The following is a 17,400-nucleotide window of genomic DNA, read 5'->3' as shown; positions in this document are numbered from 1 at the left end:
GCCATCTTGGTTGGGTTAATTTGCATACTCACTCCTGATTGGCTGGTGGGCATGGCTTGGCATAGCGGAGTGATGGTTAATTTGCATGTTTCTCTTTTATTAGTGTAGATATTGTGAGCAATTTATTGAATCTCTCCAAACCTCAGTTTCCTCAGGTGTATTTGAGCTCAAACATAGTACCTATTCTTATGGGACTGCTCTAAATATTAAATGGGATAATGTGTATATAAAGCCCCCAAGTAAACATTCAGGAAATATTGTCTTTATTAGTGTGAAAGCTGTGACAGTTGCATAGGTCATCTTCGTTGACTTCCATGCAAATAGTACAGGTTGACATTTTAACTCATGTAATTTTGGATCTCTCTCTTTGTAGACCTCAAGTGTCATCTTTAATTATAGAAATTTTATTTAGCTTCTGGTTCAATGGGTCTTTTCTTTATAAGGTATTTTAAATTATCAAAGCTATCAAATTTAAATTATTTAAATATTAATTGTTTAGATTACTTAAATCTTACTTATTTAAATTACCAAGTTATCTTTCAAATAGGTGATCTCCTTTGACCATCACAAGGACCCTAGGGGATTGGTGTGGGTGAGGTGCCTATCCCCATACTGCTGACGAGGAAACTGAGGCAAAGGGAGATTGAATGACCCTCAAAGTCACATGGCTGCATAATGACAAGGTATATCTAATTCTTGCTTGGGATGCTGAAATTACTATTTAAATATCAAAGCCTTGTTCACTGCAAGGACTTGGAAATAGACACAGAAATCAATTTTAGAAAATCATTCAGCAGAAACTGGAGAAAGTTTTAGTGAGTTGGAAAATCAAGCTGAAGAATTAACCCCCAGATTTAGATGGTGAAACCTAGAAATTCACACTGAGGTTTTGTTTTGTTTTGTTTTTTAAACTAGTGAATTCTGTTTTTATCTGTCACTTACAGGAGAGAATCTTGAGGACACCCAAAACGACTAGAAATTAAAGTTACAGGGTTTTGTGCTTATTTTTAAAGAGGTCCCATGTTTCCAGGAACCTTACGTTTTTCCCTGTCGGCGCATCACAGGAGATCCTGCGCCTAGGAATGAGTCTTACACCCCTCTCCAAAGGCCTGGCCCTTCCTCTAGCCAGCTTTCCCCTTCCTAGGGGAGGAAAGCAGTGTGTTTCCTCTGTGGTTGACCTCTACTGTGTGATGCTTTTTGATTTGAGTAGCCAGGGCAGAACAGCCAGTGCTGATCCAGACTTCCTCTGGGGCTGCCTCACATCCTCCTGGCCCACCTTTCTCAGCCATTGCTGCCTCAACCAGCCAGCCCAGCTCCCGGCTCAACGGCCCTGCCTAGCATGCTTTCTGTGCTGTTGCTGCTCTGACTCCCCCTGTGGGACTGGATGCTGTAGGCATCCCCAGCCTTCAGGCACAGATGTCCAGAACTGGTGTGGGAGTTAATGACCATGGAATAACCTTGGCTGATGGAACGTGGAGGCTGGTGGATAATTTTGAGGTGCAGCATAGGGTCAAGCCTGGTTGAACACAGTGGTGACCAACAAGGGTCTGTGGCCTTACAATAGCTTTCCTACTTGCCGTTTTACTGTCCCAGTCCCCTACTCCTATTTCTGATGTCACCTCTAAAACAAACCTGCCCGCCTGCAAGCTCTTGTCTGTGCTTTGGAAGAGGGCACAGGGAATTCAGGCTGCCTCTCAGAGTAAACCAATTAATGTACAACTGGGAAGGTCAACAGTGCCATGGAATTTAGCCCCAATTCAAATGACAAGTCTTTCTTGATTTTTTAATTAGAGGATGAATATAGCGATTGTGGAAAAAACCCTAAAAGAGGAGGCTTTTTCCTGTCTCTGACACTTGAAAGATTTTGTGTAATTTTTAGCAAAGTGTGGGTTCCAATTTAGCCACTAATTACATATGACCCAAACTATACTCTTCAACATTTTCTAACTCAGTACGTGATGTACAAGAAAAAGATGACTTAGATTACGTCATCTCTAACATCCCTTCCAGCCCCACACTATATAATTGTGAAATAAAAGCAGCCGGGTGGCTGTTTGTAGTAGTTGCTTCCCCCTCATTAACCCTAGGGATTGTTTTGGCTAAAAAATATGGCAACACCTTAATGCAACTTTAGACAGGCAAGTGAATCAGCCTCCTGGAGGTCCAGATTAGGGAATGAACAGCTATTCAGAACCTCAGAAAACAATAATGGTGACAAAAAGAGAGCTAGCAGCTTCCTTGGGAGTCAGCAGACATTAGCAGTGGCTGCAGCATTAAGATAAGAGCAGAGTAATGAGAAAACGAGTTGCAGCCACTTCCTTGACTGCATTCCAGCGGTCACTTGGTGATTCGTCACATGGCTAACAGGGCTTGATAAATGGACTCCAACTGTTGAGGTTTTTTTCTCCCTTAGAAATTACTTGGAAACTTGGCTTGGGAAAATGCTTCTACTTTGAGGAAAATAACATAAAATCTTACAAGTGTCAGAGACAGGAAAGAAAAATATTAAAGGGATACAAGCTTCGATAAATCCCAAATCAAGATGCATCCATTCAGAAAAAGAGGGAAGATCATGATAGTTAAGTCAAACATGAAAGCCACTAAACATGCAAAATAAATAAGCTATAAAGCAAATGAGGCTGTAGGTGTAGTCATTTATAAAACATACAAGACATTTACAAGACATAAGACAGATAACATAGTTATTATCTCCATTTTACACATGGAAAAAAAAGGCTCAGAGAGGTATATCATTCATCCGATGACACACAGCTAGGTAGTGGTAGAGCTGGGATTAAAATGTATATTTATTAAAGTAATACATGCACATAGTTAACAAATCAAACATTCCTAAAAAGCATTACAGTTGAACCTTGAATAATGCTAGGGTTAGGGGTGCCAACCCCACACAGTTGAAAATTTGCATATAAGTTTTGACTTTCCAAATACTTCCATCACTCCTTGGAGAATTGCTTCCAGGACCCCTCAGATACCAAAATCTGCAGAGGCTCAAGTTTCTTATATAAAATGGTGTTGAACAATGTATATAGTCATCCCTCTGCATCTGCAGAGTCCCAACAGAGGACTGAAAATACTGTTTTGGATCCACGGCTGGTTGAATATAGGGATGTGAAACCCACATATGCAAAGGGCTGACTGTATTTATTGAAAAAAATCTGTATAAGTGGACCTGCACAGTTCAAACCTGTGTCGTTCACGGGTAAACCGTATAATAAAGTAAAGCAGTGTTTTCAATAGTTTTGCTTTATTATTCTTTGATTGTATTTCCCAATGCTATCATTTGATTTTTTACTTTGACCATTATGTTTTTAATTTCCAAGAGCTCTGTCTTCTTCTATGGTTGTTCCTATTGTTGTTGTTGTTGTTTTTTTAAAGCATTCTATTCTTGTTTCATGGATGTAATATCTTGGCTCCCTAAGGATATTAACGATAGTTTTTTGTTTTCTTCCTCTCCTTTTCTCTGATTCTACTTTTTTGTTGTTTGTTTTAGCCTCTGTGTTTCATATCAATGTTGTATGATCCTTGTTATCCTTTTGTGTGCAATAGCAAGACATTAAAAGATTGAGCTGGAGTTGTGTGTGTCCCATGCATACATTGCATGGGACATGCTTATACTAAAAATTATTCATTTGTTTATCCAAAATGCATATTTAACTGGACTTCTTGAATTTCCATTTGCTAAATCTGACAACCCTGAGTGTGCAGCTTACAGACTTCTAGCTTCTGGTGACTGGACGTGGGGTGTGGGCTTTGAATGCAGAGACTCCTTCCATTTCAAGTCATCCCCTCTTCTGAGCTTTGCTTCTCATTTCCCCACTCCACAGCTCTTTCTTACATTTCTCCAGAGAATAATCCTTTGGCCTTCTGCAAGTGTAGGGGAAAGGAAGTTATCAACTATGCTGGTGGAAGACTTCATGGGCGCTGGGTGTTCTGTAAACTGACTTTCTAGTAATCACCTTGTCTTAAGCTCTAAGTGTCAAATCTACTTTTCATGGTGCCTTTGTCTCTAAGCCCCCAGTGAGGTTCTGCAGGGCCAATGGGCTTGCTTCTCAGAGCTGTCTTCCTCCGTGGGTCCTACTTTTCACTTCTACTCTGCTCAACCAGTTGCCATTCGTCAGCTGGCCTTCTGTTTCCACAAATGTGTTGACATCTCTTATCACTTATTGTGTCCCCCCTGTCTTTTTTCCTTGCAGATGTGTCCCCTTTTTTCCTTTTAAATTCATTTGCCAATTTAATAAAATTTCAAGAGGGAGAAGACATAGACACTTGGGCTCAATACACCAGGTTTAATTAGAATGCCAGAATGAAATTTAAATCCAGACCAGTAATTCTAAAGCCTTTACTCCTTCCACTATTTCCACGTAATAACATTTTCAGCAGGAGCCAACAATAAAAATGTGTGGCATACACTGTCAGTTGTCTACTCTAGTACCTCTCCTCCCTTTCTTTCTTAGTTATAGAAGTCCTAGCTTTTAGTGGGACAGTGATTACAGTCATGTGCTGCTAAACAACAGCCATCCCTCTGAGAAATGTGTCACTAGGCAATTTCATCGTCATGCGAACATCACAGAGTGCACTTACACAAACCTAGGTGGCATAGCCCACTACACACCTAGACTATATGGTACACCAGTTGTATATGCCATCTGTTGTTGACCAAAATGTTGTTGTGTAGCACAGGACTGTACCAGAATTAAGGCTTCCTTTCCAACCTTCCTTCAACCTAGGTATGGCCAAATGACTAAATTCTGACCAATGAAATGTAAGTGGAAGTGTTCTGGGAGTTTCCAGAAAACTCTCTTAAAAGATAACTTGCATCACCTTTTGGCCCTTTTTTTCTTCACTCCTTCCTTTTTTTCTGCTAGCTGGAAGGTGGGTGGACAATGAGTAGCTATCTTGGACTAAGGTAGAAATTATGTGTTGAAAGTGGCAGCACAGAAAGACCAAAGTAGCCTGGGTCCCTGGTGACTTAATGTAGTTACTCTACCAACTACAGATTGTTTATCTCCAGTCTTCTTCTGTGTGACAGAGAAGAAAGCCACTGTTATTTTTTTGGTCCCTTATAATTGAATCTAATACTAACCGATATAATGCTGAAGTGCAGTAAGATTACAAAGGGAGTGACATAAGATTCCTGGAAAAGGTGGTAGAAGAGATGAACCTTAAAGGGTATTTCAGCCAGATGGGGAACTAGAGGGATAAGATTCCATGTAGGAACAGTAATATGATTGGGGCACAAGGGGCACTGCATAGGTGTTTTAAAGGGTAACACGTAGACCAGTCTGGTCAAGGAAGACAAATCATGTAGGAAAGAAGTGGAATAAAAGAATGAAAAAAAAGGGTGGGGGCAGATTTTGGAAGGGCTTGAAAATCAAACCAAGTTTAAAGGTTGCTTTGAAAGCAATGAAGCCCCTAAAGGCTTTTGCAACAGAAGTTAGAGGTACATGTCTAGAGTTAAACTGAAGAATTTCAGTCTTCTATAATATAAAGGTATTATAGAGATACAACCAGGGGAGTGAATCTAAATAGGGAAAGAAGAACATGGGTTCAAGAACTCATCCACAGGAGTAAGGAGAAAAGAAACTTAGAAAGGATCCAGAAAAGGAGAGAGAAAGGGAACTGGATGTGGGGTAAGAAAAGAGAGTAGAAATTGGCAACAAAAAGTCAGTAAATCTTCAGGTTTCTCAAAGAAGTTAGAATATATTAGAAATGAGTAAAGGACATTGAATTTGGGGACAAGGAAGTCTCTGGTGACTTCTGAAAATCTAATTTTGGTAGAATGTGGAGGTGAACACTACTCTTTAAGGTAAAACGGGTGTTAGGAAAACAAAGGTACAAATGTATTCCATTTATTTTAAAAGGTAGGCATTAAAAGAAATGTAAATTGAAAAGCAATTAAGATCTCCATGGGGTAAGTGAAATAATTTTTGAAGGAAGGAAAGTTGTTTGGTCTTGAAGAAAAAACTGTGGCCAAAACCGGTTTGGCTCAGTGGATAAATTTAGGTCCCAGGTTCGATTCAGGTCAAGGGCATGTACCTTGGTTGTGGGCACGTCCCCAGTAGGGGGTGTGCAGGAGGCAGCTGATCGATGTTTCTCTCTCATCGATGTTTCTAACACTCTATCCCTCTCCCTTCCTCTCTGTAAAAAATCAATAAAATGTATTTTAAAAAAAGAAAAGAAAAAAAAAAACTGTGTATATCAGCAAAGGAAGATATTTCCAGGCTTCAGAAAGAGGTGGTACCTGATAGAGCAGGTCTTAGAGGAAATGAGAGGGATGGAATTTCCAGCTCAGGTGGAGGTCTAAAATTGAAAAAAAAAAGGGGGGGGGGCAGTTTTTCTAAGAAAGAGTTAGAGGAGATGCAAGGAATGAAGTCTTGGAATTCTAGTCAACCTTCCAGCAACAAACCTTTCTCATTAGCATCAGCAATGCCATTTTAGATCTAAAGAAAAATAATAGTCTAAAATAGAAATCATAGTCTTTAAAATAAAAATGACCATCACTTAGTTTCAGAGTCAAGAGTTCCACACAAGGATCATAAAAAATAAAGAAAGCTCTAAATCTTGTGGTGGTAGCCCTGATTTTCCTATCTCACACACATCACCTTAATAAAGTTTACTTAGATGAGGGAAAAACAAAGCAAAAAGTTTAGCTCATTTACACATTGCTACCAGTGCTAGAGCAACAGGCAACCCCCAAATTGCACTTGGAAATTAATTACAGGATGAAACTTTAGATATCAATTTGTCAAATAGACCAAATGCCGATACCTACTCAAAGTACAGCGTGAGGTCTGTTGCCAATATTGACTGCTTCAAAAGCTGCATGAGGTCACTATAATCCTTGGAGGACAGATTAGCAAAGATGTTGTGACCCTGTAATGAGAAAGTAAAAAGTCACAAAAAATCCCCATTAAATATGAGTTTTTGATTGCATGTTTTTCCTATATATATTAAATATATATTGCATATTTTCTATATATATTAAATATATATAGGAAAAACATGACAAACCATTTTTTAAAAAGCTTAATGAAATTTTGCACAAATACAAACACAGTCCCTGGCAAACATAGCAAAGCCAGAAAGTGCAGTCATTTTTGATAAGGACTGCCAAGGGACACTTTGTTATGTCTAGTAGTCTTAAAAAGCAAACTCTGAAAAATGTTGACCTTGTCTTACTATTGGGTGTATTTGTGCTAACAACTCCATTTGACTACCCATTTCCTGTGGAATTACTGAATGTAGAAGTTAACAAAACATTTGGGAATCTTTATGACCCTAAAATAAATACTAATTTCATTAATTAAAACTCAAGTTGGCATTTTGGAAGTACTTGCTATGTCAACAAATGACTTTAAGGAGGAGAAAAAACCTTAGACCAGAGGTTCTTAACTGGGGGTGATTTGAGCAATGCGGACGTCTGGCAATGTTCAGAGATATTTTTGATTGTCACACTGGTGATGGGTGCTACTGGCATCGAGTGGGGCGAAGCCAGGGATGCTGCTAAAGGTCCTACAATGCACAATTTGGCCTGAATAGCAAAGGTGAACCGGGCCCAACATGTCAGAGCAGCTGAAGTTGAGAAACCCTGTGTTAAACCGTGAAGATCATCTTGATGAAGCGTGTGGCAGATTAAAATCAGTACATACTTCCTGAGTAGTTAGAATGTATATGATATTGTTCTCAGCATAGTTCTTGGGACCGTAAAGATGACTTTCACCTAGGAAAATGTGAAAACACACCTGTATCTCCATACCTTTGAAAAGAACACTTCATCAAAACGTGTTTTAGCTACACTGGCAGCTGTACAATGGTTTTAGTGAAGTGGAAAATCCTTTTGTAAAGTGACAGACAATCCACTTAATTTGCTTTGAAAGTCAGGACTTCTCATTTATCAGGTTTTCTTAGCATGAAGTACGAACTCATAAACACAGGGCCCGGGAATTGGACCAGTCTGATACCTAGCGTGGAGAACCAGAAGATGGTGCAGAAGGAGGGGGTGAAATGACTGCCTAAGAATAAACTGTTTCCCAATGAGAAGTAAATTAATTATTTCTGGGAACCAGAATATCAATTAGTAAATTACTGCCTACCAGGCACCAGATGAAAATCTGCTTCCCTGAGTTAATTTATCTCCTTGGGTGAACCCACCACTTGGTAAAGACTACAGTATATTGGTTCCACATGGGACCAGGTCCAACATTATTAATAATTTTCAAATGAACTCTTCCAGACCCTTAATTCAGCCATTAGGAAGAAGACAAATAACTAAAGGAATGCCATAACATAATTCTGCCCCAGTTTCTTTGCCCGAGCCTTGCCCTGTGGATCAATCACAGGCTGGTATACTGGGGCCTGAGAAAAGGTGGTTGGAAGCTGCCGACAAGTAGTTCCTGGGATTCCGCCACACGTCTAGCATCTCCCAGTGAAAGAAGTACAGACACTCCTTATTTTATGGTGCTTTGCTTCATTGTGCTTTACTGATGCTGCATTTTTTAATAAACTGAAGGCAAGATCCTCCACCAGCAAAACTATTATGACTCTCTTTATTGCGATGGTCTGGGAGTGAACCCATGATATCTCCGAGGTCTGCCTGCATAGCTGTTAGGAGCAAGTCACAATAAAACTAATGTGAAGTCCAGGAGAAAGCTGGTCTGAATGTGAAGATCTTGATTATTTTGTGAGAGTGCATTTTACCACTTTTAAAGGACGTATAGTAACTAAGCCAGTTGTTTACAGCTAACTGAGTGACAAAACTAGCCAGATCAGCTTTAATACTGATAAAAAAAAAAAACAAAACATTAATTTGCAATCACTGTATTGTTTATATGCAAATTGGCTTCTTCCAGTGCCTCAAGAGTTTGGTCCTGGAAATAGAGTTGTGTCCTTGAAATACTGCTTCCATTTTGTTTAGGCGCAGGGGTGGGGAATGCTGGGCCTGAGGGCCATATAAGGCCTGCAAAATCATTTGGTCTGGCCCTGTCAAGGCATTAGGGGTGAGTTAATTAAATGTTTGACCAAATATAGCAGGCTAATTTTTAAGTTGATAATTTTGTATGGTCCGCAAATGATGCTATAAAAATCCAAATGGCCCTTGGCAGAAAAAAGGTTCCCCACCCCTGGTTTAGGGAGAAGGGTGGTATTGATGGGAAGAGAAGCAAGTGGGGGAAGAAAGGTCTGGGGTACTTTTGCCTGCCCCCCGCCTAGCTGCTCTGTCCTTTGCATTTAGGAAGAGGGTGATGATGACATCTGCAGTGCTGCCCTTCTGAGGTCAGGATGGGAGGGGCTGGGGGAGCCCGGGGCAGGGCCTGCATGCACCAGCTATGCTCACTGCATAATAATGTTATGATTCCGGTCCTTCATAGAGAAGTCTTGAGTGAAGGGTAGCCAAGGTATTTTATTTGTCTGAAGACAAATTCTGTGTTAGTGGGATTTGTTTCCCCAAACAAACAAACAAATGATCTTTCAAGAAAACTTAGATATCCTGTGTATAATCCCTGTTATGACAAAGGTGAGAGTGCCTGCGATCTGAGGTATAACCCATCCTATCACTAGTGCAGAAAAGACAGCCTGAACCCAAGTTCCTCCTGTCCCTGCCTTCCTTTGCCACAGCACTCGGCTAAAACATGGATTTCATGGGGAAATTCCTGAGCCACACATGCCTGATGCTGGTTTCTGTCAGAGTTCCCGAGAGCCTAACTGTGTTGCTTCCTTCCCAGCTGAAGAGAGGTCTTCCCCAGCGGTTGGCCTGCCCCCAGCCACACTGCCCACTCTCTTTATGGGGTCGAACGAGACCTTCATGATGTTACAAAAGACATGCTTTCCCAAGGTAGGCTGGAGGAAAACCTCCGTTTTTAATGATGCTATTCCAGCCACACACACACACACACACAGTCTGTACACCTGCTGAAAACTGAATAGATCCTTTCCTGGCGATTTCAAGTTCATGCTGCCTCAGCCAGAGTCAGTAGTGGTTTTCCTTTTCTCCATGGGAGCTAAAAGGAGAAAAGTACTTCCAAGTCCTGCCGTCCTGTGTCTCAAATGTAGCTGCGATTCTCACTTTCAGACTGATCCCACCAGCAACTTTAAGTGTTTATTTTGTGTAGATATCTCAGTTGTGCTAATAGAGTGTAACTTTATCATCCTGTTTCCACTTTCTTTTAATGGGGCTGTGAGTTTCACACAATGGGCAGGTTGGGCCACTCACTGCTTGGATCAAATCCCTGTGTGTGGGTTTTTGTAGCTCTAAGGAAGGTAAGCAAGTTGGAAGCCATCTCCTCTGCTAAGTGAATGGGAAAAGCTTCCAAACCAAGAATGAATCCCAAATGAATCAGCTCAGTCAGGAAGAATTTGAACCCGTTCCTTGGTCAGGCATCTAAGTGAATAAAAAAAGCCACACAAAAGGGTCCAACAGTTTGACTTAAAAATCTGTTCCACTTCTCTGTGTCTACCTGTGGCATTACAGAGAGAGGTCAGAGGCATGGTTTCATTGATTTTCCATCAAGGGGAGAAGCAGAATGTTAGGGCTGTACCTCACTCTGAAGGATCATCACTGCGTGGTTAAAATGGTGGTGCTCTAAGGTGGCGGAGGTTCCATAGAGTTGGGCCAGGGCAGAGCCGCTCCTGAAAGAGGACAGAAGGGTCAGTGACCTGTCAATAGTTCCCCACACCAGCTCTTTGGATCAAACTGTTTTCCTGCTTTGACACAAAGGACCATGAGCAGATACATTCACAGGTAACTGCTTGTTAGTTCACTAATCTATTAAGTAAACCTTTCAGGAACCTTCTCTGTGTTAGCCTAAATGCTGTGAATGATACAAAACGTGAATAAGACAGAGTCTATGACTCTAAGATATTTACAGACTAGTAAGGGAGATGAGAAGTAGTCATAAGGAAAATAAGGCACGTAGCCCACAACAGAACTACCACAGAGGTATTCTAGGTGCAAGCAGAGTGCTTTGGGTGCTCTGAGAACAAGAGACATGATTTCTGGCTCTAGGGATGAGAGTAGACTTCATGAACTAAATCTTACACAGCTTCTGAGTGTCAGAACAATCGTCTTTACTAAATGTATCTGACTCTCCATGGGAAAAGACCTTGTGAATATTTTGCCTTTACTTAATCTACTTTATGTGTACGGTTGATAAGCTTATATTGTGGTGTTCCAGCCCATAGTTATGCTATGGTATCTCAGTGTAGAAATATGGAAAGTTCCCTGGATTTAGAGTCAGGGCAGTTACATGATCACATGAAGATGCAGTTTCTTTGTCTCTAACAATATGGTAATACCATCTACCTCACCTGTTATTTATGAGAATACAATTAAATACTTGAAAGTACCTACAGTGCCTGGCATGTAGTAGGTCATAGTCTATATTAATTATTAGTTAATAATTAAAACACAAAGATATTTCCATTGTAAATATATAAAATGTTAATTGTTACTTGGAAGGATTTCTTTTAATTAACTTTAAATTTTGCTTATGTAGAACAACCCGTTCCTCAATAGTTTCAATTTGGCAAAGTGTTCATTTAAATGCTCAAGTGTGTTCATTTCCAATTCTTTTGGAGCAGGATTTAGAGCATCTTAAGAGTCAAGAGAGCTCCAGAGAATCCTAGGGTTTAAAGCAAAGTCATGGGATTTGGTTGAGGACCCATCCAGGTCCTTGTGTTTACTGCAAGGAGATCAGACATTGAAAGGGCAATTTGGCCTTAACTTGAAAACACTGGAGATTGATGGCTCACTGTCTTCTCTGCTAGTGAAAGGAGCAAAGAGTGCATCCAAGTGCAACATGAAAGATTTTGGTCATAAGCTGCCCTCCACCTCCAGTGTGAAGCAATCCAAGATCATGATTAGTTTAGAAGCCCTTGGAAAGACTCAGTGCTGACCACATGTTGGAGAAAAAGCAGTAGTTAAATACTGTAGGGATTATTATGAATAGGGTTTCTCAAGAGAATACTAGATTTTAAAGAGGGTACAAGGTTTGGGTTACTTCTTTAAATCTTACCTTAATCTATATCCTATATAATAAAAGCCTAATATGCAAATCGACTGAAGGGCAGAACGACTGGTCGGCGGGGGCTGGCAAGTGGGTGGCGCCAGGCCAGCCAAGGCGGGTGCCAGCTGGCAGAGGGAGGGGATGGCAATTGGGGGAGGGAGGGGCGACAGCAACTGGCAGTTCAGAGGGGTGATGGGGGGCAGTGCCGGCTGCTCGCCAGCTGGTGCCGTCCCCCCAATCGGCCTGCTTGTTGCCTCCCGCAGAGGTCAGACATCCCTCAAGGGCTCCCAGACTGTGAGAGAGCACAGGCCGGGCTGAGGGACCCCCCCACCCCAAGTGCATGAATTTTCGTGCACCAAGCCTCTAGTTATTTAATAAGTGAACATGTTAGGCTAATCTTAATAATCAGTGACTAATGATGTTAGATATTATTTTTTAACATAGATTTCATTTTTATGAAAATACATTTTTCAAAAAGCACAATGTATTGTGTCTTGGCTATATTTGCATTGGCCTTTGAAATTCTAGAATATGGCGGAGAAACCAAGATGGCAGCATAGGTAAACTCCTAAACTGCTGCCTCGCACAACAATTTGAAAACTACAACTAAAAGACAAAACAGACATCATCCAGAACCACAGGAAAGCTGGCTGAGTGGAAATTCTACAACTAGAAGGAAAGAGAAAAGCACACTGAGACTCAGAGGAGCTGCAGGAGGCAGAGGTACTGAGACACGCGTGCGCAGAGAGGGCTGGCTTTCTCAACCGGGAGGGAGACAAAAGCTCCCAACTGTGCTGAACTCCAGTTCCGGGCAAGACTCTGGGGATCCAGACTCATGTGGGGAGAGGCTGGACTGTCAGGAGAGAGAAAAGCACACAGACTCAGAGGAACTCTGGAAGACAGAGGTCCCGAGGTACGCGTGCGGAGAGGGCAGGCGGCTGAGTACGTGGCTGGCTTTCTCAAGCAAGAGGGAGACAAAAGCTCCTGACTGCACTGAACTACAGTTCTGGGTGAGACTCTGGGGACCCAGACTCACTCGGGGAGAAACTGGACTGTCTGGCAGTGGGCGGAACTCGAGGGCGGCTTTCTCTCAGAGGTGCTTGCAGCGATTACCAAGGGACACTGAGACACAGGGGCCTCATAGGGCAGGGCTGACGGGAAACCGGTGCTGTCTGCTCTGCCCTGAGACTCTGCCCCATCCAAGCTGAGCACAGAGGCTTTTGCAAGTCCTTTCTCATAAGGGTGTCTCCAGCACAGAAGTTCTCCTAGCATAGACACAGCTGATCCTCACAGCCAATTGGCCTGGAGGTCAATTCCTCCCAGTGATACCAACAACAATCAAGGCTTAACTACAATAAGACTGTGCACACAGCACTCAAAGAGATGCACCAAAAGTGTCCACCTCAGGTGACTGGGGAGGCTGAGCAACTGGGCCCTATAGGACACCTAGCACACAAAGCCACTCTATCAACTCAGGGAAGCAGCCAAAATGCGGAGACAAAGAAACAGATCACAAATAAAAGAAATGGAGGAAAGCAAACAACTGGATATAGAGTTCTAAACCACGGTTATAAGGTTTTTCAAGAATTTTCTAGAAAAGGCTGATAAATATAGTGAGACCCTCGAGGATATGAAAAAGGACCAACTAGAAATTAAGCATACACTGACTGAAATAAAAAAATATTATACAGAGATCTAACAGTTGACTAGAGGATGGCAAGAATCAAGTCAAAGATTTGAAATACAAAGAAGCAAAAAACACTCAACCAGAAAACCAAAAAAAAAAAAGAAAAAAGAATCCAGAAATATGAAGATAGTGTAAGGAGCCTCTGGGACAACTTCAAGCATACCAACATCTGAATTATGGGGATGCCAGAAGAGAGAGAGCAAGATACTGAAAACCTATTTAAAGAAATAATGACTGAAAACTTCCCCCACCTGGTGAAAGAAATAGACTTACAAGTCCAGGAAGCACAGAGAACCTCAAACAAAAGGAATCCAAAGAAGACCACACCAAGACACATCTTAATTAAAATGCCAAGAGCAAAAGACAAAGAGAGAATATTAAAAGCAGCAAGAGAAAAACAGTTAGTTACCTACAAGGGGGCACCCATACGACTGTCAGCTGATTTCTCAACAGAAACTATGCAGGCCAGACGGGAGTGGCAAGAAATATTCAAAGTGATGAATAGCAAGAACCTACAACCAAGATTACTCTACCCAGCAAAGCTATCATTCAGAATTGAAGGGCAGATAAAGAGCTTCACAGATAAGAAAAAGCTAAAGGAGTTCATCACCACCAAACCAGTATTATATGAAATGCTGAAAGGTATTTTTTAAGAAGAGGAAGAACAAGAAAAAGGTAAAGATAAAAATTATGAACAACAAATACATATCTATCAACAAGTGAATCTAAAAATCAAGTGAATAAAAAAATCTGATGAACAGAATAAACTGGTGACTATAATAGAATCAGGAGCATAGAAAGGGAGTGGACTGACAGTTCTCAGGGGGTAAGGGGTGTGGGGTGTGGGGGAAGAGAATGGACAAAAATCGTACACCTATGGATGAGGACAGTGGCGGGGGGAAGGGCAGAGGGTGGGGTGGGAACCGGGTGGAAGGGAGCTATGGGGGAAAAAAGAGGAACAATTGTAATAATCTGAACAATAAAGATTTATTAAATTAAAAGAAATTCTAGAATACTTCATATTTACATGTGATATGCATATGCTTGGCATGGAACAGGTGCTTAAAAATATTATCTGCTTGGTTAATAAGCTTGCAGTGGTATGTCTGAAGTTATAGTTAAAATCGGAAGGATAATCCTAAGTGTGTTAACATATTTTATAATAATGTTATTAAGAATAATAGCTATCATGAGTACCCATCATGCACTAGGCTACTGATTAACAACTTAATACATTATTTTATCTGTTCCTGAAAACAACTGTGAAATAGTATCGTCTTTTCACTTTACAGATGAGGAAACCAAGGCTCAGAGAAATTATACTACTTTTCCAAGGTCACAGGGCTAGTAAGTACAAGTTCTGAATTAGCATCCAAGTTTTTCAGCTTCTTCTCTTTAGATAATGAGAAAGCTGATTGTAACTTATACATTTCTGATATTCGATTCTCAATTTTTGTCAAGCTGGTTGTCATCAATGAAAGAATATTGCCAAATTTAATTCAGAATTCTATTAGGATAACTACTAACCGCAGACTCAGATTCCTATGATTCGTTTCTATTGATCAGCCATCCCTGGATGGGCCTTTACTGATAGCAGCCATTGATGTAAAGTAGGGCCAAGATGCAATATATTGTCTCTCCCTGCATCACATTGGTTTAGCAGAACACACACAAAGTTAAAGCAATTAGAAGATCCTAAATCACTTTATATTTTCTTTTTTACAGTATGAGTAGGCCTCCTTTAACTAGGGAACAGCTTATAACAAATACACTGGTGCCTTCCATGCTGCACCTCTCCCTCTGCCCCAGATCCGCATGGTTTCTGAACCGCTGCATTTCATCAGAAGGACTCTCAAGGAGTTTGTGCAGGTGCAGCCTTTGACTTCTGTGGTTTGAGCATCTTCATCCTCAGATTCTCTCTTCGTTATCTTTTATAATTCCATTTTACATTTCCCATCCTCACACAATACTGAGTTAATCACAAAAATGTGTAGATTTTGCAATTGAACCAGATTAATGCTATGAAAATGCTATGAAGACACTGTGATTCATTCGTTCATTCATTCATTTATCATTCATTCATCAATAAGTTTTGATGATAGCTATGATGCCAGATTGCAGGCATGTGGAATACAAAGGTAAGCAAGACATGGCTGTTACCCTCAGGGAGCTCACAATCCCCCAGAATTATGTAGGACATTTTCTCTGACCAGACTTACACTAACAACGCTCACCTTTCTGGAAGCAAAATGTCATCTTCGGATTACAAACACATATGCTGTGAACCTTGTAGGAATGCGAGGGTGAAGTGCACAGTCATAAAACTTGATATTAGTGGCAAAACTGAAATAAATCTTTAGGATAAACTTTATTAAAAATATTCTACAAAATGTCAGTTATTTGAAATGTTAAATGGCATACTGGGCAGGAATAAAAAAAGAGCCCATGGTCAAATGCTTTTGGAAAATGCTGGATCTACGGTAAAAGTTAAACTGTTTCTTCATTGTAGGATTTCCCAGAATGTAAGGATACGCATTGTGGTTCTGCAGGAGGGGAACATAATATGCAGCATTAAGCAATCTTACTTTATCATAAAATCAGTTTTTTAAAAGAGGCCATGTCTTTCATGTAATATACTTTGTGTAAAGGTACACTTCTACTTTTTCATATAAATTTTGAAAAAAAAAAAAGTCCAAATCAATCACATATGGAAAAAATGGACTTCAACTCCACACCTCATTTTTATTGTCTGTGGTAAGTATAAATAGCTTTGGGGCACACATGCCTTAATAGTGAATATACCATATATATTTATGTATATATTTATGCAGGGTGTGTGGAGAAAGGAGAGAAGGAGAGATGAAGAGAAGAGTTTCCAAATTCCAGTACTTATTCATGATGCTCATTACTGACTATGGCATCCCAACACACCAAAGTTTTTCCATTTTGGACAGGAGAAACTTATTGAAAAGGAAAGTCAAAGTAAAGCATTCTGTCCCTGCAGGCATTCAAGCACTTTGCATAGGCACCAAAAACAGGCATGCGAAAGGAGGTGTGCCTTCAGAACGTCTCCAGATGTGCATATGCTTTGAAAAAGAGGCTTAACGGAAGTGTGCAGCCACGGCTTATAGAAAACTTAAAAAAGGAAAACTATGAAAGGTAATTAGGAAAGTGAGAATTGTTGGGAGGTGGTGAGGAATGGGATTAGGCTGTCATGGCAGATTAATGTGCCCCAGTATTTCACTTCTGGGACCTGGCCGAAAGCGACAAGATGGGTTTTCATTCCCAAGAAATGAGTATAAGAGATTATGCTAGAAATGAACAGAAGTCTCCTAGGAGAATATACTACAAAGCTGCTCGGTACTGATATTTAATCATCAGGGGCAGCTGTAATAGAGAGGGGGATGAGTGGGAAACGCTGTCCCTGGAGAAAACAGGAGAGAGGTGTTAACAGAGCAATTTCAAAGCACTGTGGTATTGCTGCCCTCTCTACCTATTGATCATTCATGGCACGTACTTTAATACTTAAAAATTAAGAATAAAATATGAAAATGCAAAGGTTCATTTATCAGAAAGGCTAAGAGAATAAATTATACTCTGCTATAACCAACTTTTTATTGTAGAGGCATTTTGCATTTTATATAGTAATTTGTCCCTTGCTAAATGTCTCCTGTTTCTTTACAGCCTTATATA

At 40.6% G+C, this 17,400-nt stretch overlaps 1 protein-coding gene across 2 annotated transcripts in view; it reads right to left on the bottom strand.

Annotated features, from left to right (window-relative positions):
* The window catches only part of PDE11A (phosphodiesterase 11A), a 306,712-nt gene that overhangs the window by 55,564 nt on the left and 233,748 nt on the right, over positions 1 to 17,400 (bottom strand). For both annotated transcript variants that reach the window (XM_080670943.1, XM_080670944.1), the window contains 2 exons: positions 10,554 to 10,644; positions 6,794 to 6,894 (listed from right to left, as the gene is read on the bottom strand). In XM_080670943.1, the coding sequence (XP_080527069.1) occupies positions 6,794 to 6,894; positions 10,554 to 10,644 (192 nt within the window). The remainder of the gene's footprint in view (positions 1 to 6,793; positions 6,895 to 10,553; positions 10,645 to 17,400) is intronic.

The sequence above is a fragment of the Plecotus auritus genome (genome assembly GCF_963455305.1).
Source record: "Plecotus auritus genome assembly, chromosome: 5".
Taxonomy (NCBI): domain Eukaryota; kingdom Metazoa; phylum Chordata; class Mammalia; order Chiroptera; family Vespertilionidae; genus Plecotus; species Plecotus auritus.
The sequence above is the reverse complement of the archived record's forward strand: the minus strand, read 5'-3'. Positions and strand labels throughout refer to the sequence as shown.